Source organism: Podarcis bocagei, assembly GCF_964188305.1.
Source record: "Podarcis bocagei genome assembly, chromosome: 14".
NCBI classification, from domain to species: domain Eukaryota; kingdom Metazoa; phylum Chordata; class Lepidosauria; order Squamata; family Lacertidae; genus Podarcis; species Podarcis bocagei.
In genome coordinates, this window is record NC_138139.1 from 32,809,508 (window position 1) to 32,834,448 (window position 24,941).

The window sequence follows — 24,941 nt, forward strand, 5'->3', positions numbered from 1 at the left end:
ACGCGCTGCTCCGCGGCTGCTGCACTGCCCGGGCCTGCTAGCTGCAATGTAGCGCCGCCGCGCGCGCCTTTGCATGGCGCACCAGCCCTCTGCTAGCGCCTTGCGCAAAGTTGCAGGTCGGTCGATCGATCCGCCCGGCTCGGTGCACTCCTTGCGGAGTGGGGCCGGCAGGGATGCGTGCACGCGCGTTTGCATGTCTGCATGCACGGGATGCATACGAAGGGCGCTGGAGGCGCAGCAATTTTTGCAAGCCTCCCAGTGCATCGTGGGCGTCTTTGGGGTGGGAAGGGTGCATGTTGTTTTCTGTCCAAAGGATTTGGTAGCTGCCGATGTCGTGGCGATGGCGGTAAGGAAGGGGTGAGCAGCCTCTACCTCAAAAGAAGCGCTTCTTTGAGGGGCTTCTCTTGCTTGACAGCCAAGCAGCCTCATCTGTCTCAAAGCGGGTTTAGGGCAAGTCTGTTAAAATAAATGTAAAGCGAGCACAATGGGGAAAAAAGCAAGATTTGGAGGCTCGGTTCTCCCTCCCTCTCTTTCCAGGCTCTCCTGTCTGCGAGTTTTGTCAAGAGTCAAATAGGGCAGCCATTTAAGAACACGAGCTTGCAGGATCAGGCCAGTGGCACATCTAGCCCAGCATCCAGTTCTCCTAGTAGCTAAGTGGATGCCCCAGTCGGAAGCCTGAAAGCTTTGTACATCACCACATCTATTTTAAAAAATAATAATTTCCACATGCACAATTTGAAATAATTTTTAAAAATAGAATACATTTCACAACAGCAAGAAAAAATCCAACCAGGTGAGCTGTGTGCCTGCAGTCTGTTGCACAGGTGCTTAGTGTGGATAGCTCTGAGGCCTCTCTTGCTCTAGGTGTGTGTTTTAAGCTATATGAAAACAGCTGCTTATTGTTGGATAGTTATCTTTTTTTATTAAGGGATCACAATTTTACTTCTGCAGGAGAATGCAATGGTACCCTCCCCAGCAGTCATTCCAGAAAGCAGCATAACAAGATGCAAAAGCAGCAAATATTTATTCATTAAAATTCATATACTGCTTGATTGTAAAACAAACAAATCTCAAAGTGGTTTCCAAAAAGTATAAAATAATGAAATTATCAGTGAAAGCACTTGATAACTATTTAAAACCTTATTATTTTTAAAATCAACGAGTAGCTGAGAACCAGATTAAAACATGCCAATGTTCTACATGTCTGGGCTTACCTAAACAAAATACTTTAAGCAGGCACCAAAAAGAGTCCAGTGATGTCAATACATAGTGAGTTCCAAAGTATGGGTGATGCCATACTAAAAGATTCATTCATTTCTTCATTCAATCAATCAATCAATCAGTCATTTACTGTGTTTGACTAAAAGTCATTACAAATTCAGTTACGAACCCAGCAAGTCAATTAAAACCTGTTAAAAGAAATCCAGAGATATACATCCATTTACAATAAATCAAATTAATGAATCGCCTGCACAGTCTACAGCATTGTTTTTTATATAGTTAGCATGAATGTTTTTAGCGGCTTTTGCAAATAAGGCTGTTTTATATGTGACAAGAGGATCACAGTCAAATAATAGCTAACATATTTTCACTTCAGGGTTCTGTCCCTGTAGCGGTGCCAGCATCTGATCCAAAAAACTCTTTCTGAGGTATTGATAGCGTTGACAATGGAGTATATAATGAGGGAGATCTGCCTCACCTACCCCACAAATACAAAGTCTTAAATGCCTTGGAACATTTCTGTATCTCCCATCTAAGACTGACGTAGGCATTGTTTGAAAACGGAGAGCTGTAAATGCAGTTTTCAGGGAGGCAAAGGTAAGTGACTGCAAATATTGAGCTCTGGTGTGGTGAGATTTCAGCAAATAGTACCAATGGGAGAATTTTGAGATACGGATTAGAGATAAATCTTGCCTGTTAGCCTGTTCATAAACCCAATCCATGAGCTGTCTTTTCACTCCAGGGAATATAAAATCCGTTGTCAGGTTTTTTTGAGGCTGGCAGGTCTTGTACTAACTTGGCCCAACCGCCCTTCTTCCATTGTTCCTCCAGGCAGAGTCTAGGCAAGCAGTCATCTGGCACATCCAGCCAAAAAGCAGTCATCTCTGCCCTAGCCTTTAGACTTTTCCTCAGCATTTGATACAATTGACAGATTGATTTATTGCAATTCCTTAAGCACACCTGACATTTGTCTTTAGGGCTTCATCCAAACCTGGGCTTTAGTTCTCAACCCAGATTTCAGCAAGTGTCCATTAATGCATTAACCAGTGTTGATGAGCATGCACAGAGTGATTTGCCGCCTCGACAGAATAACTCTGAACAACTTTCCCAAATCTAGGTCAGAAGGGAAGAACACTTTTTGGATCAGAAACTCAGAACTGCACCTCTCTTTCCCTCTCTAAGGGTCCATCGCTATGGAGCCTGTGAGCATCGATAACTTGTCCATTCTGTACCAAAGTGCGGACTTCATTGTGGTTAACAAACACTGGGATGTCCGCATTGACAGCAAAATGTGGTATGAAAAGCTCACCCTGCAGAGCCAGTTGAAATATCGGTTCCCTGAGCTTGCGGACCCAGACACATACTATGGCTTCCGGTGAGTAGTTTGTAAGAAGGCTCTCTGTTTACTTAATGTGTGGGATAACAGTAAGAAACAGTTTTAGTCAAACAATTTATGAACTTGGTTATTAGCAGCTGCCAGGTTATATAGCACAGAAATGGGAAACTTTACAAGCACTGACTCCTGCATTATGGTAAAAAAATGTATGGACCCTTGCAGTTGCTGAAACCCATAAATGTATAGACCTATAAGCTAAAGGCAGCAACCTCTTAGCACCCAGGCACAGACCTACTCTGTAAAATGGGTATTATATGGCGAGTGTGATGGCGACAGTAATGTGAGCTGGAAATTTTCTAGAGCAATAAATGGATACTGATTGCAAAAACTGTACTAGGTAAGCCTGTCAGTTTTCAGCATTTTTTTGCTTTGCTTACTAAATGCAATTAAAATAAACTTGTTACATTAGATTGCTCTCCAGAGCAATGCAAACTGGCGACTTCCAGATTCAAATCGTTCTATGCAAGCCTAATTTCAGTTCTAAATTTTGTGGAAAACCCAAGATGACAAGTGCAAAGTGCATTTTAGTGTAAATGAGGAAGGTGTTTGTTTGTTTTTTAAAGTGATTTGAGGTCAAGGCCAGATTTTCCAAGGTTCACAGAACCTTTGTTTGGAATTGTTTTACTTCTGCTACATACTTTGAAAAGTTGTTTGTTTGTTCGCTGTGATTTATATACCTCTTAAGACATTGTAAACAAATCAATTAAGTCAAGGATAATCTTTTCATTTGTACTTGGATACTGTTGGAAGCCATTTTGAATCAAGATGGCAGACTGAACCTTTCAGGCTGTTAATAATAGGTAAATCTTGTGATCTTCCAGGTTTTGCCACCAGCTGGATTTCTCCACCAGCGGGGCCCTTTGCGTGGCGCTCAACAAGGCAGCTGCTGGAAGTGCCTACAAATGCTTCAAGGAACGGATGGTGACCAAAGCCTACCTTGCGCTGGTGAGCCACCATGTTTGTCAAGTTCCCTTCTAGCTATGAATCAGGTGAAAGGCTGTGTCCCATTCTGGATGCTGCACTTTATGAATGGCGAAGGCCAGGGCTGGCTGACTCTGTGGTGCCCTGTCAATATTGCTGCTCTGCAAATTCAGAATTGCAAGGTCCCTTCATGACAGCCATACCCGTCTATGATTATGCAGTAATCTTAGAAAAATACAATAAAAGTTAAGGATACACTGCCTTCCAGCTAGGTTACTATTTTCTGCGCACATATAGAGGCAAATGATTTGGAGTGCTCCAATACAGTCTTCCAGAGTGACTAAAGTTGTGTCTTCCTTGAAGTTCCATTGTATGTAACAGAATTTGCACATCATTCTCTTGAATAACAATAATAATTTATTATTTATACCCCGCCCATCTGACTGGGTTTCCTCAGCCACTCTAGGTGGCTCCCAACAGAATATTAAAAACACGATAAAACATCAGACATTAAAAACTTCCCTCATCAGGGCTGCCTTCAGATGTCTTCTAAATGTCAGGTAGTTGTTTTTCTCTTTGACATCTGGTGGGAGGGCGTTTCACAGGGCGGGTGCCACTACCAAGAAGGCCCTCTGCCTGGTTCCCTGTAGCTTTGCTTCTTGCAGTGAGGGAACCTCCAGAAGGCCCTCGGAGCTGGACATCAGTGTCCGGGTAGAACAATGGAGGTGGAGATGCTCCTTCAGGTATACTGGGCCAAGGCCGTTTAGGGCTTTAAAGCTCAGCACCAATACTTTGAATTGTGCTCAGAAACGTACTGGGAGCCAAAGTAGCTCTTTCAGGACCGGTGTAATATGGTCTCGGAGCACCTTGTGCTTTCAGTATTCCTAAATGTTTAGCTTTGGAGCATACTGAACAACTCTTCCTGTGCACCTTCTCCAGAGTTACCCTAGGGGTCAATCCTTAATGGCTAACTTGGCTTCTTTCACTCTGATTGGCTCTGGTCAGTACAAAGCATGAGAAGACTTCTTAGCAGCTAAAAAACTCCCCTTTCTTGCTGGTTGGGGCTCTAGGATAGTGGAGGCAGGGAATCCGCTGTTCCAAAGTATGGGTGCTGCTGCACTAAAAGATGATCTACAGGATCTGCTATGATTCACCCATCTTCCCACAAAACACAAGGTCATGTTCATGTGCCCAATCCACACTTTTCCACAGGAGGTGAAAAAGATTTTCAATGAGCACTTTTAACATTTATTTTTTCCCCCCAACCACGAAAACGGCTTGTGTTTCAGGCCACCACTGTTGAAACAGACCCAGAAAGCCAGTAGGGCGTCAGACGTCAGCTGGCGTTCATATTTTTATCTTGATCCCTTTTGGGTGTCCCACTGACACGCGAGGCAAGGCGAGCCGGCCATCTGTAGGATGGGTGTCTAGCGACCGGCCGCCTGTGACTTAAACATAACTTCTTTAAAAGGGAAAGATTAAAAAAGGCATTAAGTAGAAGTGAGTAGCAGATTGGCAGGAAATGAGGTTGGTTTTGCAACTGGTTGCAGCTAGGAAGAGAGACTCCTTGCACGTCAAAGAGGACAAAGAGGACTCAGGGTGTGTGTGTGTGTATATATATATATATAGGTTGAGTACCCAACATCTTTCAGAGGTGCATTACCACTTCCCTAAAGAAAATGATATAGTCTGTGATGCTTTTTCCTGTTCCTATCCTCGGATCCTGTTCCCCACTGCTGATCTAAAGTTTTCTATTCCCTGCCTCTCCCTGTCCCAAGAAACTTCCTGGGATTTTCGTTAGGTTAGCTGGAATAATGATAATATAATACATTATTATTAACAGCATTTATACATTGTATAATATAGGTTTTTTGTGACCTTTGACAACTACCCTGTAAGGTAGGAAGGAATTATTATCTCCATATTGCATAAAAGGGTGCAATGAGATTGAGATGTCTTAGGCCAGGAAGTGAGTTCACTGCATTACACGTACTGTCACCATCGGCTCTCACCGTTATGCCATGCCCCCCCATGGCTATGTTAAAACATTTTACATGGATGTAGCCACAGGATGAAAAAGCCACAGTGCAGAGCATGTGGAAGCACATTATGTGTGTTTGTCCTACTCCTCCAGCTGCCCCTGTGACATATTTGACCTCCCCTTCTTACTCCCCCACATCAGATAACCTATGACTCACACCTGGGATTCCGAGCGGAATTCTGCACACCTGAAATTAGGACAAGCCCGTACGCGTGCTGTACATTTAAAGCACATGGCTTCCCCTCAAAGAATCCTGGGAGCTGTAATTTACCCCTCACAGAGCCACAATTCTGAGCACCCTCAGCAAATTACAGTTCACAAGATTCTTTGGGGGTTTTTTTTGGGGGGGGGAGCTAGGTGCCTTCCATGTGTGTTTAAATGTGGTTTTAAGTGTACGATGTGGATGTCACCAAAGCTTGATGTGGCTTTTTGTTAAACGGCCTTCCTGGATGGTGAGAGACAAAAAGGGTGGCACAAAGACTCTGCAGATGCTGAATCCGTTCAGGAAGCAGAGCTAATCTGCTGCAGATGAAATCCTCCCGGGCCAAGCGGATTATGTGTCTCTCAGCTTCTGTGGATGGGAAGAGCTTAACGCAGCCTGGTCACGGGGAAACCATGCTGATCCGCGCAGTCTGGAATGAAAAAAAGCTTATTTGCTGAGAGCATGGATCTTCAAAGGAAAAAGATGTGCCTTCCCCTGGCAGTGTTATATCTCCTCCAAAGCCAAGAGTCTGGTGCCCTCTTGGTTTTGGGATTGAAGAGCTGGGCAAGTCTGCCAGTTTTGTCTTCTCTGTGTTTCTCACTTTCGCAGTTTCATGCTCCGTTTGCCCCATTTCTGCATCAGTTTGCAAACTTCTTTTTAAACAAGTCATCCTGAAAACCTTACATGCACATCACAGTGTGATTTTTTAAATCTCCCAGTAAAACACATCTTTGCAAGCAAGTTTGTTTTAACGTACGCATTTTTGTGCCCATGATTCCATGATAGCCTTTTTTTTTTGGCTTGGAGAACTGCATTCCAGAATTTGCAAAAGTGCAAATTCCGAAAAGCAGCTGTATGTTCATGTTCTGGCCTGGGAATTACAAATTGATTCACATTGATTCACATACTAGATGAAATTCTCATCTATCTCTGTACGGACTACAACAGGGGTGTCCCAAAGCTCAACAACTTTGACCTGCTTCCCTAAAAAAAGCTCAACAATTCTGAACTACCCCCCCAAATGGGTAGATCACTGCCAGCCCCCCCCCCCAGGAGTAGATCACAGTCTCTTGGGAGTTGGATGTCCCTGGACTACAACTCCCAACAGGGCTGCTGGGAGTTGTACTCCAAAACATTTGGGAGGCACCAGGTTGAGGGAGACTGGTTTAGAGGAACTTACTCCCGGTAAGTGTCTGAAGTGAGGATGAGGGTGGGGGAAACTTGTGGCCCTCCAGATGTTCTTGGACTCCAGCTCCCAACAGCCCCAGCAGCTAGCATAGTCAGTGGCGAGGGATGATGACACGCTTTGTAGTCCAGCGACACCTGGAGGGCCCTAGGTTCCCCAACCCTGATTTAAAGTAAGGGAAGTTAAGATGTCCCTGTACAGCAGTTCTGCAGGTATATGGCTTTGCAAGTGATATCGACCCGTTCCCATGTTACAGTTGGGAAACTGAGGCTGGTGTTTTTTTCATGTTAAGACTCAGGGTGTTGTGACAAAATGCATCCTCTGCTTGGCAGGTGAGGGGCCACATCCAAGAGGCGAGTATGACGATCCACTACGCCATCGGGAAGAACACGACAGAAGGCTTGACACACATGATGTGCATTGAAGGGACGGAGGGTAGGGCTGCCACCACCCTTTCATGCCCCCTTTGTCATTTTCATTGTAGCACTGAGTTATTGCATTGTCAGAAAACTTTGAGCTTTGCAGATGTTTCGAAAATTGACTTTGCTTTTAACTCGTTAATTCCAACATTTCTAACAGGTTGTGAAAACCCCAAACCTTGCCAGTCGGAGCTAACAGTGCTTGAACATGGCCTTTACAGTGGCGATCCAGCGACGAAAGTGCTTCTGCAGCCCCTCACAGGTAAAAGGACTCCTGCTCCTTCATTGCACTGGCACTGGAATGGCCTTTGCCACAATGCAATGTGTGCTTCTGTTTCCAGGCTGTCAAGTCAGGCCAGTTCAGCAAGGCCAGTTCTCCACTCATCTGTGTCTCAGAAAAGTTTATTTACTTGCATATCTAATTGATTTTTATTGAAGTTTTTTCATACAAACAAGAAGTATATAATAACAAATGTGGCATGCATAACAAATCTTGAATGTGAACTTAGTCCTTGTGCTGCTTGTTGACATACATAAAAAATACACAAAAATAGATAAGGTGCAGAAACAGCAGTCTGGAAGACCAAAGGAAGTAATTTATACATTTTTAAGCTAAAGGCCAAAAGTGTTTCGGTATAATACACGTTTCTGCACTTTCAGAAAAGAAAATTCAAGGCGGAGTACAACTTATTAGAATAAAAACAGCAGAAAAGCTTTGTTAAGACATCAATAAGTACTGATTGGTTTTTTAAAAAGAGAGAATTCATGTTACAAAGGCCTGTCTAAAACAGTATCGTTTTCAGAAGCTGCTGCCAGTCTGTGCAGGGAATACTGAGCATGGACTGATTGGTCTGACTCAGCATAAGGCAGCTTCCTAATGGGGATGTGCAAAGGGTTTGTTGGTGAAACGTCACCGCCAGAATTGGATGAAACATTTTACATGTCTCATGGAAGCGACCTGTGTCTCCCTGTCCTTGTAGGAGGGTGGGCTGATAGCCGAAAGGGTCTCTGTCCTAAAAAAAAATTGGCATTGTCCTTTCCGCCCCTCCTCAGGAAGAACCCACCAGCTCCGCGTCCACTGCAGCGCCATCGGGCACCCGGTGGTGGGCGACTTCACGTACAGTTTCAAGAAGGACAGTGGCCCTTACCGCATGATGCTCCATGCCTACTACTTGCGCATCCCGACCAGCAAGGAGCTTATTGAGGTGATCGCGCCCGACCCTTTCGTCCCCACCGTGGACAGCAACTGGGCCCCTCGGCGTGCCACGCACCATCTGGAGGAGCTGATCCAAGAACTGAAGGACCAGAGCGTCCTGGCAGAGGAAGGCCGTCAGGGGAATCTACTTGGGAGCCCAAGCCCTGAGGCCCCGCAGGAAGCCAAGAGCCCTGAGGTGGAGGAGTTGGAGCAGGAGCAGCGAGGGAAATGTGAGCAGTGGCTGGCCGAGTGGGCCCTGGAATGACATGACCCATGGATCCCTCGTGGCTGGGAAACCCCGAATCTTTATACCTGGTCTCTACCGCTGATTCCTGCCAGAAGCTTTTCCAGGCCTGACTCCCAACACCTGTCGTCTTGTTCACTCCCAACATTCCTCGGAAATGCCTCTGTGAGGGTCGCGTTCCCAAACTGGAATTTTGACTGTGTGCTTGATCGGCTTTTTAACCCCGTGCCCTCAAGCTGGCTCGTTTTAGTCGCCGGATGTGGAAGATCACGGACTGTGGTCAGACAGGCCAGGTTTGTGCCCTGATATTGACACTCTTAAGCCATTGGATTAACGCAATTGGGGCACTGTCTCTCAGGGTGATGTCAAGTCATACTTAGAGTAGACCCATTGAAATCAGTAGCCTTAAAATTGCTCATCAGTAATACTAAACTTTTTCTTTGTTCCTATATAAGCCATACTAGAGACTTTCAGAGACGAGCCACATGGTTGGCTCTGAATTTCCTAGCAGCCAGTGCAAATAGAGAGGCAGACAAGGTAACAGAATTTGATTGATTGATTGCGTCAGATCCCACCTTTTTCTCCAAGGAGCTCAAAGTGACATATATGTGCATGGTCCTTTCCCATCTCATTTAATCCCCACAACAACCCTGTGAGGTAGGTTTGGCTGAGAGGCAGTGATTGGCCCAGTGTCACCCAGTGAACTTTATGGCCGAGTGAGCACTTGAACCCTGGTCTCCCAGGTTGTTGTCTGACACTTTAACCCAGGGTTTCCCCAACGGGTCTCCAGCTGTTTTTGGACTACAACTTCCATCGTTCCTAGCTAACAGGACCAGTGGTCGGGGTTGATGGTAGTCAAGAAACAGCTGGAGACCCAAGTTTGGGAAACTCTTCTCTAACCGCTTTGCCACGCTGGCCAATTTTCCTTGTCCCACAGCGAAAAGCACACAAACTCACTTGATGTAAAAACAAAACAAAACATTGTGGTTAAACTCAGACAGGTACTTTACATGAGGATATTTGTCTAGAGCAGGGACGTCCAACTCCCAAGAGACTGCGATTTACTCCCAGCACAAAAAAGTGGCAGGAATCTAAGTCATTTTAGGGGTTTGGGTCAAAGTTGAGCTTTTTTTAGGAGTTCAGGTCAAAGTTCTTGAGCTTTTCTTAGGGGGCGAGGTTGGTGTTGAGATCATTTGGGGGAGGGCGCAAAGCAGAGGTGATTATTTTAAGGCGGAAACGCCGAAAAACCCTCACCCTAACAAAAGCTGGGCAGTGCTAACTCTGAATTCTGGTTTAGTGATCCTGCACGACTGAAGGAAACAGTGAGGGGGCAGGGCCGGATACATTCATTTTACAGCTGCTCTTCTCAAGAAAACAGAAATGAACTAGCAATCGACCGCGATCTACCGCTATCACCCGGGGATAGACCTGGACATCCCTGGTCTGGAGGATGCTGAGTAACATAGTGAACAGCATCCTCTATAACCATTTTACACAAAAGACTCAGAAATGCTGTTCCATAGGTAGCTCCTTCTAGCAGCCTTACAAAGGTAATAGCACTAAGTCTTAGCTTTGCAGAAGCAATTCTATGCGGAGCCAAAGTAACTCTCAGCCTATTATTAGTCTGGGTGCTGGAGACAGTTCAGATTTCCTTTCTAAAGGAAGCATTGACCTGTTGGCATCTCTGCTGTTTGCAGACATGCTGTTCAGGCTAGAGTGCAAATCCAGCCACCAAACGACCGTAACGGGATGCTAATGCTTCGCGTCTGGTTTCCGTCGCTCACCCTTCAATTCCCCCAAACAAGTTACTGCTTTGTGTATGACTGCTAGGGAACCTGGTAGTGAGATGACCACAACCCAGTCATAGTGGCTGATAGATGTCAGTGGGTCTTCTCTGAGGGCGATGCATGCTGGACGTCGCCCTCAACCTCTGCTGCCCTCAGGGGAATCTGTGGGGAAAGTGTCAGAAAAAAGGGACCACTTGACCTGCTGAAACCCCACCCCTGCCTGCCTTCAGCCACAGAGATTCACTCCCCTTTTCATCTGTCTTTCATTTTGGATAATAACCAATGCATGAGGAGGCTTGTCACATAACTGTCTCTTGGACTCTGAAGCAAAAGAATGGATGAAAGAAACCAGGAAAAACTCCTTTCCTTTTTTAGCTGGGGTCCCCCAGCAGGACACACATAGGTATCTCAGAACCCTTAGATAACACTCTTCTCCCCAACACCTGTCAAGTATTCTTGACCCTCTTAATTTTTTAAAAAATGTGGACTTTGGGGGAAGTTACTTCCTTGAGGGTGCCTGTTTTTTCACCTGTGTTTTCTTTTTTAAGGGTGGGTGGGGAACACTGTTTAGATGCTTTCCTTGTTGCTTTGAGAGAGAAGTCTGAGTACCAACAGTTTTTCTTCTGCAGATTGGTTGCTTTGTGGTGCCCACACCTATTCCTTAGATTTCCAAATGTGCCCCTAGGCCTGAAAAAGTTGCAGACCCCTTTCTGGTTAAGGTTTTCCCCTACTTCTCTCTCCCCTAGAGCTCTTTTCCTGGCTGACCTTTGCCTTCACTTCCCATAGAAAGAAAGCTTTTGGCAATTTTAGATCAGCCATCTTGCATTTTTTTCATGTTATGTGGATGTCTGGAAGGGTATGTATGTGGGTTTCAGTTTTTATCTGCCCTGCAGTAGCAGCTGATGGTGGTGGTGATAACAATCCTTTTCTAGGGCATTGTAACAACTGCTCCACAACATACTTGTGTGTGTGTGTGTGTGTGTGTGTGTGTGTGTGTCTTTGTCTTTTTAAAAATCACCTTTGAGCTCATTTTCCTATGCAGGTTTTAGGATGACTTTACATCAGGGGTTTCAGTGCCCTTGTTCATTTTATTATGCCCATGAATATTCTGAGCCCCAGTGCCCCATTTGCCATGAAAACACATTGAGCAGAAAAAAGGAAGTTGGAATAGTGACGCTCTTTCCCACTTCCTCCTTCAGCTCTATGTGCTTTACAGTTCCACCGGACCTGACTTTTACCAGATCCTGTGCACATCTTCTCTTTCTGTCTTTGGAGAGGGGAGCTGATCTGGGTTCAGAAGGGGAAGAGAAGTGATCAGAGAGTGTCCACAACACTTACTCAAAAGTCCCTATGTGCTAATTGGTTTCTTTAAAGATGGTGACCCCTGCCTTAAATTGACACACTCTCTTGTGCATAGACACACACACACACTGCCTTCCTTCCCCATGTCAGATCTAGCTGGCGAAGCTAGCTTTGAGCTCATTGAATCCTGATTTGTGCCTGGAGACCCATGCAGTCATGAGGCATGCATTTTCTCATTGTGGCACAGAAAGGGTAGTGTCCTTTCCCTCCTCCATCTTTATTTTGAAACAAAGGGAGCATCTGATCTTCACAGCTAGGGTTGAAAACGTGCCTTACGAGGGATTCCAGGGAACTGCAAGTCCTACACTGCATGCAGGTCCTGTCTCCTTATTCCTGCATGTGTCCTCCCAGCCCTCACGGCAGAGACTTCGTTTTCCTTGTGAAATCCCATTTCCTTGTGAAACCTCTTAAAGCCTTGCCAAATTTTCCCAAAAAGGATGCTGCATCCAAGTGTAGATAGTGCCGTTGATATTTGTACACATTATGTTATGCAAGTAGAATTTAAACTGATCACAGGAGGTTTTTTTTAGGCAGTGCTGTGCATATATAGAATATTGCTCATAATGCCCACTAACTTATGTTTGGATTTGGGAGGGAGGGACATGGAACAGTTCTCACCACTAGAGGGCACCATTCATATTGTAAAGATAGTCCTGGTTCTCTGACTGCCATCCTTTGACAGAGATAATTATATGGAAATAATTAATCTCCCCCATTTATTTTGCAGAAGACCCTTTAACACACTCTTAGAAGAAGGAGAGCAGTAGGGAAATAGAAAAAGGAAGATTTAAAGAGTTTTTACAAAACGATGAGCTTCAATTGTTAGTAAAACATGGTTGATAAAAAACAGCATTTACATTGTAAATTAAATCAAGGCACAAACTTTAGCAGCTCGAGGGCTTTTTGCAAGATGACCAATTTTTATTTATTTTCCAGATATGCAGAAATAACCTTCCATGAGCTGCCTGCACTAAATATTTATACTGTATCACAGTCTTAAGCATCCATGCTTCATTATGTTTCTGATGCAATAGTATACCCTCGTGGCAATAAAGATGGGCTTGTCAGTAATTGCAAGTGATTACTGGATCTCCCAGAGGATGGGGCAGAAATCTTCCAAAGTTATTCTCAGGGCACACAAACTCTGGGTCGTTTATTGCTGTGTCCACCCTGTTTCTTTATAGAAATTTCCATGGAAGTTGTTCTCATTTTTCAAATGTCTGTTTTGTAGCAAGTTGTATTTAAGCACATTGGGGAGAGGCCTTGATTACGCTGATATGCAACAATTATCACTTTGCAGGGCTGACCATATCATTAGGCAGAGCAAGGCAGACTGTGTCCTGGCCAGGCCTGCATCCCTTACAGAGATTTTCACATGAAACAAATATTTTCCTTCAAACAGGATAGGTGAACCTCTAAGAAGAACAACTTACCCCTTGAGTGAAAGACCAAAGCCAAAGTAAAACCCCAAAGATGGGCAAGATGGGCCATTTCTCTCCAGGGAGCGTTACCACCTAGCTACGGGGTGAGCTCCCATTGCTCTGTCCCAGCTCCTGCCAACCTAGCAGTTCGAAAGCATGCCAGTTTCAAGTAGATAAATAGGTACCGCTGTGGTGGGAAGGTAAACGGCATTTCCGTGCACTCTGGCACTCGTCACGGTGTCCTATTGCACAGAAGCGGTTTAGTCATGCTGGCCACATGACCTGGAAAACTGTCTGTGGACAAGTGCTGGCTCCCTCGGCCTGAATGTGAGATGAACGCAGCAACCCCATAGTCACCTTTGACTGGACTTAACCATCCAGGGATCCTTTACCTTTTTACCTACTTTTACATGGGATATTGCTTATGGTCAATGAAAGCCCAACCAGGGATTGATACTGGAGGAGTAGGGCCAGGAGGCTAACTTTGACACCTGAGAACACAAAAAAGCAGAAGCAAAACAAATACATATTTCATTTGAAATGGACCTTCCTGCTGAACGTGAAGCACAGATCCTCATTTTTAAAGGGAAAAGGGAGAGAAGTCTTTTCCCAAAGTGTTGAATGCCACAAGTAGTTTAACAAGATGCACTATTTTATATGCTTACAGGTAAACAGATGGGTGATTTCCTGCAAGATCTTGCGAGATCTCATCAAAGTCTTGCAAGATGTCTAGGAGAGCAAAATGTCTCTTGAGATTTGGGAGAGATCTTGCAAGCTCTTTCAGGGACCAATGCCAGCAGTGTGTCTCCACAAGCGGCAGAGGTGACACAGATGGTGGTACAGCTGCAGTGCCACTGGCAGGTGGCCAAGTGGTCCCACTGGAGATGGTGCTGTTGTGGTGTGGCAGAGCAGGGTGGCACTTCCTGTTTTGCCTCGAGTGGCAAAATGGGACATACCACCCCTGACCTCAGGATTGGGGAGGAGTTGTGTGATTCCTCAGGCCTGCATCCTGGCCAGGCCTGTGCCTTTATATAAAAACACTTCATGGGAAAAGCAGCCTAACATCATCTCACCTGAAGCTCAGCTGGGATGACATTGGACCACGGGTTCCATTTTGTGTGAGTTGCTTGCTTGATTGGTGTGAGGCTGTTTTTCTAGGATTGGCAAATATTATGTCTCTGGAAGGCGAAACCATTCCATCTTTAATGCCCCATGGACCAAACTGCAAAATAGCCTGACTTTTCCCATAGCATGTTCCAAAGTAGTTGGGCTAATTTTTTGCTGTGCTTTTATCCAATGTTGCAAGGAGAACTAGAAATGAATATATATTTTCCTTAACCTGTTATTTTATTAATTGTGAGAAAGAGAGATCTATTTTAGGATAAAATGTTCACAGTGGCCAGTGCACACTTTGAATGGTGGCATGATATCTGTTTCTGCTATATATTATCACCCCGGGCTAAGTTGGCATTGTTGTCTGTTTGCTAGCAACGTAAAGTCACCTATTTGTATATATATATTTGTGTGTGTGTGTGTATTTTAAAAGTGATGTGATGTGGAACTCCATGTTCTCATGACACTGTAAGGTTTCAAAATACTACTTGTTATTTATTGTTTTGCATTTGTGGACATAACCGAAATAAACCACACAGGATAAACATTGTCAGTGGCTTATAAATCTTACACAAATGGGGGCACAGTGCCTTTTAGTGGCACATCTAAGTGTGCTGTTATTAGATCAGGGGTTCCCAAACTCTGGCCAGTGGATGAACTTCCTTCATGTGGTCCACACATTCCTGTAAAAAACCATTTAAAAATTATACAGCATCTAGTACAGTGCATTACAATTGCTGCAACAGGAAGAAAAACTACCAAGTGGTCCTTAGCAGTTTTCAAGTGGTCCATGGGGGCAGGGAATTTGGGAGCCACTGCACTAGATTCTTCAATGTCAGCCCTAAGCTCCTTTTCACTCTTGTCTTCAAACAAGCAGCAATTATTTCATAGTGTGTTGGAAAGTTCTTGGTTTACATTGTTAAAAAGCAATTAGCGTTCTCAGTTAGCATTTGTTGGAAGATCCAGGGTGGATAAAAGAAAGGACTTCTCCATACAGTGCATAGTTAAACTATGGAATGCTCTCCCACAGCAAGGCAGCGATGGTCACCTACCTAGACTGCTTTAAAAGAGGATTAAGCAAATTCATGGGATGAGGGTGGCGCTGTGGGTTAAACCACAGAGCCTAGGACTTGCCGATCAGAAGGTTGGCGGTTCGATTCCCCGCGACGGGGTGAGCTCCCGTCACTTGGTCCCTGCTCCTGCCAACCCAGCAGTTCAAAAGTACGTCAAAGTGCAAGTAGATAAATAGGTAGCGCTCCAGTTGGAAGGTAAATGGCATTTCCATGCGCTGCTCTGGTTCGCCAGAAGTGGCTTAGTCATGCTGGCCACATGACCCGGAAAAACTGTGGACAAACGTCGGCTACCTCGGCCAGTAAAGCGAGATGAGCGCCGCAACTCCAGAGTCGGTCATGACTGGACCCAATGGTCAGGGGTCCCTTTACCATTACCTTTAAGCAAATTCATGGAAGAGAGGGCTATTGGTGGCTGCCAGCCTTGATGGCTATGTTCTGCCTCCACAGTCAGCAGCAGCAATGCTTCTGAATTACCAGATCCTGGAAATCACAAGAGGAAAGAGGACTCTTGTGCTCAGGTGCAGCTTACTGGCTTCCCACAGGAACCTAGCTGGTTACTATGAGACTGGAATGCTGGTTTAGATCAGGGGTCAGCAAACTTTTTCAGCAGGGGGCCGGTCCACTGTCCCTCAGACCTTGGGGGGGTCCGGACTATATTTTGTGCGGGGTGTGTGTGTGAACGAATTCCTATGCTCCACAAATAACCCAGAGGTGCATTTTAAATAAAAGGGTACATTCTACTCATGTAAAAACATGCTGATTCCTGGACTGTCTGCGGGCCGGATTTAGAAGGCGATTGGGCCGGATCTGGCCCCTGGGCCTTAGTTTGCCTACCCATGGTTTAGATGATTCCACTTTGGGGTGAAACAGCAGACTCTTATGTTTAAATTACATTGCAAATGAATTTAGTGTGTACTGTGGTAGGAAGCTAGAGTTGTACGCATGCAGTCCTTATGACATACTTTATGACAGATAGGCTTTTCACAGCACATATGAGAGATTGCATGGTTAAATTCTCTTTTTTAAAAACTTATTGGACTCAGAAAAGTAGCGTGGCAGGGAAAAAGAGGTGCTAGAGGACCTTTTCTCCCTGCTGTGCTACCTTCCTGCATACAGGGTGTCATTGTTCTTCCCTTTAAACTTCTCGCCCTCCTCCAGAACAGATAAGGAAGAGCCAATGGTCTGGGAGACTGGAGAAATGTTTAAGGTCAAGCACAACCCATGCACTGCTCATGCTGCCCTTGCAATGATAAGGTAAGCTCAGCATCATGCCAACGCCTGCCTGAAACACTGGAGAGCCACTTCCAGACAGTGCAGAGACAGTACCAAACTGGATGGGCCCAATTGACTTGGTATAAGGCAACTCCCTGTGTTCCTATTTAAAGCAGCCTTTTCAGAACGATGAGGACTAGAATCCTACGTTTTAGGGGAAGGAAAACAAGTGAGTAGCACAGCACTTGCTTCGCATACAAAAAGTCCTAAGTTCAATCCCCAAAGGCACCTCCAGGTAGGACTGGGAGAGAGCGCCGCTGCCTGAAAACTGGGAAGCTGCTGCCGCTCAGTGTAGACAATACTGAGCTAGATGGCAGCTTCCTGTGTTCAAAGGACAGATTTCAGCACAGCACAATGAGCGTGAGAGAGGGAGGCTTGCCTGAGGCTCCCTGCTGAATTCCTAGGAGATTGCTCTCTCTATCGTTTGATTGCTCACTCTTTTGCTCCACCCTAACACAGACCATCCGCCCCGGCACTGACTAATATTCGAGATACCTGCCATGGGCATATTATGTTCTAAACATAGAGTTCCTCTTGCGGCATTTCCCACCCAGTTTTCTCTGTGTCGCTTCCTGTGCTAGGAGTTCACACTCGGGGTCAAATGTCCACTGGAGCCCTCCTGCAATGGAGCACTATTTTTTTGTTTTGTTTCCAGGTGTGCAAAATGGGTGGGTCGAAAATACTGTTTCCCTCAGGTAAATGACCACGAGAATGGAGGCCGTCTGGGTTTGCTCGAGCCTTTGGTCAAATGGCCTTGCAAAGCCAATCATTGCTTTGGAGGGAGGAAGCCAGGGTGACCCGAGGAATGCCAGGGCACACTAGGAGCGGCCAGTAAAGAATGAGCCCGTACTGGCCAGGCTGGAATTCTCTGAAGCCCAGGCAAACTTGGCTGACCTGCTTCGAAACGAACGAGTTTCCCCATTATCAACAAGCTGAGGAAAATTCAACAAGGCAATGCCAGAACATAAAAAGACTGACTCAGTGGAAAGCAGCTGCTTATGTTTGCTTGCGTACGGATAATGCGGGGGTGCTGCTACTGCAACAAAAAAGTTGCAGTGTATCAACACGGTCTCTGCCAGCCTGGAACAGGAGTCTTGTAGCAGGTGTTGGTTGGTAGGATAAGGTAGTATGGGGAAGGGGGTCTTTCCTTCCATTCTGAGGCTTTCTGCTTCTGTGTTAACATGACAATGCGGGGTCGGGGCTGGGCAGGAGCATTTTTTTTTTTTTTTGCTATATAAAAGAGAGGAAGGGCAGAGAGTGCCTCTGAGAAGTGTCCTTTCCCCCTTTCCTCCCTCCTGAAATTGTCCCACATAGCACACACAGAGGACAGGTTTTTAACTTCCTGGCATGCTCCTATCCAACTCTTAATTCTCCCCTTCCAGAATACTCCTACCTGGTAGGGCAAGGCTGGGGAGACTTTTTTTTCAGACTGAGAGCCACATTCCCACCAAAACAGCCTTTGAAGGGCCACATGCGAGTGATGGGTTGGGGACAGAGGCAAAAACAGGTGGTGCAATTGATGTACAGTATAGCAAGGTAGTTTCTGCACACACCCAAACACCCCTCTGCAGCCTCCATTCAGGCAAGCAAGAGGTCAGAGTTCCAAGGACACTTTCAAGCCAGGGAAAAACACTCCAGGGAGTGAGGGGTGTGGCTTGGGGAGGGTTCTAGGGTGCAAATATGGACCCTTTGAACTCTATGGTTCTATGTAGGCTCAGGAGGATCTCTCAATTTCTGTTTCTGATTTTTCCAGTGTGAAGTTCTGGACTCCACATTTCTACATCAGTTTACAATTTGTTCTTAAAAAGAAAAACAACATGAAAACTTGTCAGCGTTTTTGTGTGGTTTTCTCCTCCACACACGCATTTGTATGCTATTTTGCAAAAAGCAAAATTTCCCTTAATGCAATCTTTTAACTATTTTGTTCCCACCAATGTACACATTTCGACACACACTTAACCATAGTATATGCACTTTTGTACACATTACTTGCCTGGAGAACTGAACTGCAAAATCTGGAGAAGTGCAAGTTCCGAAAAACAGTTTTAAATGCAAACTGCACCAATTTTCTCCCCCTTTCCTAAGTTCAGGGCAAGCATTTTGCACATTCTCTGAGGCATTCAGTCCACACCACACCGTATGTCTATAGTAGGATCATATTGCTTTTAACAGTCATGGGAATGGTAGATGTGGGAGGAGAATAGGGGGGCTCCTAGTAGTTCTCAGTACCCTTCACAAACTACAGCTCCCAGAATTCTTTGGTAGAAGCTATGACTGCTTTAACCAGGCCTTTGGCTGATTAACATTCTATGCTCTTTTAAATGTGCTTGTGGGAGAGGGGTTCTTGGTTTATTCTTGTTCTAGTTTTAGTATGCATTTTGTTTTCTCATTTTCTATTTTTATGTTGTGAACTGCCCTGTGATTTTCAGAAGAAGGGCGGTATACTACTACTACTATTAATAATAAATAATGTGGTATCAGAATGCTTTAAATGCATGGTATGAATGTGGACTTATTCTGATATTTCAGGGAGAGACCTTGGCATGGGAGGAGCAGGGTTTGGGGCTGGCTCAGATTAGGTGTGCTCCTTGTTGTCCTGTTTTTATAGATGCTGCCTTTTTGGTAAGTAAATAAGGAGCAGCCAAGGTGCCCATTCTGAGTTCTCATTCTCCCTCACACACAAGGCCAGAGGGTGTGGGTTATCTCCCTCGAGATAACATCAAGTCCAGCAGGTTTTGAAAGTTTTATAACCAGGGAGTTGTCTTTGCAAGAAAGCATGAAGAATCGCACACACCACACACCACCGGAAGCCGGACATGGGAAGCAAGACTGACTCCGCTATTAGGATTGGAGGATTCTGATGAAAATGGGTCTGGAAATTGCCAGTGTTTGCTTTCTCATCTCAGGACCAGAATGGAAACCAATCCAATGAATGCTGTTGGTATTTGCTGCTGCTGTTGCTTTTAGTCCACAAACGATACGTAATTGGTGACCTCCCCTCCTTTTGCATTGCGTTTCCTTTGGGTTGAATGGAGTGGAATAACGTGAAGGCAATGTAGTTACATAATTAATTATGTAAAGTGTCGCCACAGTGGACAGCGGGATGGATAGTTGCTGGCAGGAGATGAACTGCAGCAGAAGGGAAACGGTTCTGCGTGTGATGAATTCAGAGCTACAATTTCCAGAGTTCCCTGTGAAGAGGGATTGAGGGAGTCTCCTAACAGCTCTCTGCACCCTTAATGCTTTACAGTTCCCAGAATTCTTTAAGGGAAGCCATGACAGGAAATGTGGTATAATAAAGCTATAAATGTATGGCGTGGATGTGGCCTGTGGCAATAGTCTGACTTTGTATACATCACCTTCATATGTGGTACTAACCACAAATAGTTGCTGCTTTTGTCTAGCTCGCAGCTCCTCTGCCTTCTGTAGCAATTGAAATACGTAGACAAAAGTCTGAGAACACACATTAAAGTGATCTGATAAGCTTGTTTCAACAGCTGTGGGGCAGGCCATACCACTAGGCATAATGAGGCAGTCGCCTCAGGTAGCTGTTCTTAGGTATCATGAAAGGGCATCAAGTTGACTTTTAAGTACAGTTGTGTCCCATGCTAGTCCTACTCAGAGTAGACCCACTGAAGTTAATGGGCATGGTCTACTTTGAGCAGAACTTAGCTGCATGTAAGGCTCCATTCATTATTATTATTTTTTTGCATTTTTACTGCCAAAGGGAGAATGCGCTTTTAGCAATATAAACAGTATACTGAAAAAATTTCCACCAGGATTGTGGAGGGTTTCTGAAGCTGAACGTGACCAAAGTTGCAGCGGTTCTACATAATCTGAGCAAATGACGGAGGCAGGGTCAACGCCCAGCCCAGTTCTGGCCCTTTCCGAAGGTTTGCTGGAAAGCTGACACTTGTCACACCCTGTCCCCTCCGACATCCCACGCCCTCGAGGGATAAGATCAGGACAGGCTGGCAAAGACCTGTTCTTTTACATTATTCATCTCAGGGATACCTGTCTCCTCTGGAAGGTGGGCTTTGCTACATACAGGTAGGTGAAGATTCAGTCTGCTTGCAGCCTTTCCTGAAATATTTCACTTTCACCTCATTCCCACTTCGATTTCTTTGTCTGTTTCTCCTCTGCTTCTCCCCCGTCCCACAATCTTTGATTTCTTACTTTGTAAGTTCCTTGGGGGCAGAGATCTGCTTGTTGAGATTCTGTAAAGCATGACATACACCGATGGCACGGTATAAAATAATAATAATTGTTACTATGGTTTTGAAGGATGGGAATAATAGCAAATCCAAATAAGGATGAAAATATGTACTGGTTGGACACCATCTAATTAACTATTAAGGGTTCTAGACCCGCTTTGCCTTTGACTTCCCTAAACTAGATTAATTTATTTTTTCATTGTTTCATCGTTCAGATGATCTTCTGTTCTTTCTCAACCTATATGCTGTAGTTCTAGTTCAGCAAGAAGTTGGTGACCACACTGTACAGCATTCTAAAACTTTGACACAGGATGAAAAAGAAATGCATTACTCTGTATGCAGATCAAAATGCTTATTTATTTATTATTTACTTATTTATTCAGAAGCATTTATAAACTGCTCAGAATTAAAAATCTCTATGTGATATGCAAAAAATACAACATCAAAACAAGAAAAGCAGTATCATAAAAAGCGATACATAGAAACTTGGGAAGTTTCCTTATACTGAATCAAACTGTTGAGATTCATATAACTCAGTATTCTCCCCACTGACTGGCAGTGGCTTTCGAGGAACTGAGCAGGGGTCTCTCTGAACCCTACCCAGGGATGCCACGATACCTTGGGTCTTCTGCAGGCAAAGCAGATGCTCTCCCCCTTGTCTGATTCTTTGTGACCCCATGGACCAGAGCACGCCAGGCACTCCTGTCTTCCACTGCCTCCCGCAGTTTGGTCAAACTCATGCTGGTAGCTTCGAGAACACTGTCCCACCATCTCGTCCTCTGTTGTCCCCTTCTCCTTGTGCCCTCCATCTTTCCCAACATCAGGGTCTTTCCCAGGGAGTCTTCTCTTCTCACGAGGTGACCAAAGTATTGGAGCCTCAGCTTCAGGATCTGTCCTTCCAGTGAGAACTCAGGGCTGATTTCCTTAAGAATGGATAGGTTTGATCTTCTTGCAGTCCATGGGACTCTCATGAAATACTCTGGTCCATGGGGTCATGAAGAGTTGGACACAACTAAATGACAACAAAGGGGGAGAGCATCTGCTTTACCTCCAGAAGTAATCATCCTTTGCTAGCCCCCTAAATTGCCTTCAATTTATATTGTTTCATGTCACCCCAATCTCTGAGTGATGTGAGATTCCCGGGGTTCCTGGCCTTTACCCAGGGTTTGTGTTTCATTTGGAAATGAGGAATAGCAGAGATTGTGGTGTCTTTAGGATATATGATTAATTTACACATATATACAATTAGAGCCTATGATCAGTGGCGTAGCGTGGGGGGTGCAGGGGGGCCCGGCCGCACCGGGCGCAACATCTGGGGGTTAGGGTTAGGGGGCGCAAATCCACGGGTTAGGGGGCGCAAATTACTTGCCTTGCCCCGGGTGCTGACAACCCACGCTACGCCACTGCCTATGATGGAAGGATTCACAGCACTGACACCGCTAAAAGGGCCTTGTTTCTCCAATAGCTGCAGCATTGAATTCAAACAGAAATCAAACATTGCTCAGAATTTCTCTCCAGCTTGCTGCTTTTTTCTCTAGCTCTCAAGTCTGGCTTTGTCCTTCTAACTATTCATGAGTTGGGGGGTGGCTCCACCCATCTGCCCGTCTCACACAGAGCCCCTTTGATATGTTCCTCTGTTAACACTTGCTGGATCCAGGGGTTCAAAGGCTCTCAGCATCCAGCCTACTTCCCGCCTTCAAAAAGAATCTCATAACATTATTTAAGTTTCTCCACTAAAGCTAACCTCCACATTCTCCCATACCAATAATCCAACCCTGTACCCTTTAGCTCTTTCCAGAATCTGGCAATAGTTAAATAGTTAAACAGTTAATATTTTCTTTCCTTTTGCTGCTGAAAGGGACAGCAGCCGCAACTGTGCTTTGTATTGTCTGCTATGCCTCATATTCAGCACCTTCGCAGAGTGTGTCTGTGATGGAAAATAATTCAGAGAAAAGTTTGCAAAGTTGCCTCCTTGCCACCCTCCCTCAGGGGGGTGAGAAAGACGTTTCCTGGGGGATATGTCTTTGGACAAATTTTGGCTGAGCTCTAATCAGCACCTATCGGAGCTGATAAGGAAGCCTTCAAATACAGAAGATGTCTATTATTGTCTACCTTCTTTTGTGGCTTGTGAGGTCTGAGAGGCATCTGACCATCAGCCATTGAAGGTGGCATGCTAGGCAATATTGATGTGGGTCTGATCCACCGTTCCTTGCTGCAAAATTTAAGTTACTTTAGTGCTATTCGTCTTGCCGTCGGCTAAGCAGAAATTTTACGTAATTAATTCTAGAATTATTGATGTTTGCATTATGTTGTTCCATGCCATTCATTTCAATGCAAAGGAAACACAATGCAATTGGGAGGGGGAAAGTAATCAATTATGTATCATTTGTGCACCAAAAGCAACAGCAGGGAATACTCCTCATACCTACCGGTTTGATTTTCATTTGGTCATGGAACTAATAAGCAACGCCCCCTGCGGTTTTCACTCCTGTTTCTGTTTCCATTGGGATTTTCTTACATTTCTGCCTTTATCCCCTTTCAAACTCTGTAACTTAATTTGAAAACTATAGAGTTGTTTCAACACCCTTTAATGCTGATGTGTCAGTGGTGATCAGCACATGATCACACATGATCACTAGATGACCCTTTAGATCCCTTCCAACTCGACATTTCTATGATTTTATGGTCCCTCTTTTCCTTTCCCAGTTTCTAGCCGAGACTCGTCATGGCGTTGGTGTGTCGCAATTCCTTCCTGCTGGCAGCATTTGGCCTTTACCTCGGTGAGTCGCTGTTGCTCCCCCAATATATTTCCCACTTCGCATACCTTCTCTTCAGAGAACGTCAACCTACTTCTAGTAAAAGGAAGTCAACCTAACAAAGTTATGAAATACTCTTGCGCCTGGACTCATCTCCCTTGCCATAGGTCCCGGGCACAATTCAAAGTTTCTGGTTTCCAGGCACAATTCAAAGTGTTGGTGCTGACCTTTAAAGCCCTAAACGGCCTCTGCCCAGTATACCTGAAGGAGCATCTCCACCCCCATCATTCTGCCTGGACACTGAGGTCCAGCACCGAGGGCCTTCTGGCAGTTCCCTCGCTGCAAGAAGCCAAGTTACAGGGAAACAGGCAGAGGGCCTTCTCGGTAGTGGCACCCATCCTGTGGAACGCCCTCCCACCAGATGTCAAAGAGAAAAACAACTACCAGACTTTTAGATGACATCTGAAGGCAGCCCTGTTTAGGGAAGCTTTTAATAGTTGATGAATCATTGTATTTAATATTCTGCTGGAAGCTGCCCAGAGTGGCTGCGGAAACCAAGCCAGATGGGTGGGGTATAAATAATAAATTATATCATTATTATTATTATTATTATATTATTATTATTATTATTACCAACTCCCTGCAAGAGATTTTAGACCAATGCAAACAATGCTGAGCTAGATGGACTGATGTTCTGATTCAGTATAAGGAAGATTCCCATGTTCCGTTTTCTTTGGGGAAGGGCCATAGCAAAGTTGGTAGGGCCCCTGCTTTGCATGCAGAAGATCCCAGGTTCAATCCCCAGCAATTCCAGGTATTCCCTGCCTGAAGAGGTTCTGCCACTCATTGTAAACAGGACTGAATTAGATGAACCAATGGTCTGACCTGCCATAAAGCATCTTCATCATATATTCCCAAAGGGCTGGGCTGTGGCTCAGTGGCAGAGCATCTGCTTTGCGGGCAGAAGGCCCCAGGTTCAATCCCCATCATCTCCAGGTAGGGCTGGAGAAAACTCCCTCCCTGAAGCTAGTAGACAATACTGAGCTAGATGGACCCTTGGGTTGACTCTGTATCAGGTAGCTTCCTGTGTTCCTATGTCTTAAAGGAAGGGCCGTGGC

The 24,941-nt window shown here is 45.1% G+C and overlaps 2 protein-coding genes across 3 annotated transcripts in view; both read left to right on the top strand.

Moving 5' to 3' along the window:
- The first annotated feature begins 6 nt into the window (after positions 1-6).
- Positions 7-10,117, top strand: RPUSD1 (RNA pseudouridine synthase domain containing 1). Of its 2 annotated transcripts, XM_081170930.1 has the most exons (7): positions 10-116; positions 1,598-1,818; positions 2,404-2,596; positions 3,439-3,562; positions 7,300-7,402; positions 7,547-7,648; positions 8,440-10,117. In XM_081170930.1, exons 3-7 carry the CDS (start codon positions 2,415-2,417, stop codon positions 8,844-8,846), a joined length of 918 nt encoding a protein of 305 aa, XP_081027056.1. In that variant the 5' UTR covers positions 10-116; positions 1,598-1,818; positions 2,404-2,414; the 3' UTR covers positions 8,847-10,117. The 2 variants fall into 2 exon arrangements, with proteins under 2 accessions (XP_081027055.1, XP_081027056.1); XM_081170929.1 differs by lacking the exon at positions 1,598-1,818 and having other exon boundaries at positions 7-116.
- Positions 10,118-20,822: 10,705 nt separating this feature from the next.
- Positions 20,823-24,941, top strand: part of LOC308573660 (uncharacterized protein) — a 34,644-nt gene continuing 30,525 nt past the window's right edge. Inside the window, exons 1-2 of the mRNA XM_081170818.1 lie at positions 20,823-20,903; positions 23,774-23,847. Coding sequence (XP_081026944.1) covers positions 23,793-23,847 — 55 coding nt within the window. The 5' untranslated portion in view covers positions 20,823-20,903; positions 23,774-23,792. The remainder of the gene's footprint in view (positions 20,904-23,773; positions 23,848-24,941) is intronic.

Excerpts from the sequence above, each read along its gene's own strand:
- RPUSD1 (XM_081170929.1), top strand. The coding sequence starts at position 74 with ATGGCGCACCAGCCCTCTGCTAGCGCCTTGCGCAAAGTTGCAG. Across the intron at positions 2,597-3,438 it reads GACACATACTATGGCTTCCG|GTTTTGCCACCAGCTGGATT; the intron begins GTGAGTAGTTTG and ends GTGATCTTCCAG. Across the intron at positions 3,563-7,299 it reads CCAAAGCCTACCTTGCGCTG|GTGAGGGGCCACATCCAAGA; the intron begins GTGAGCCACCAT and ends TCTGCTTGGCAG.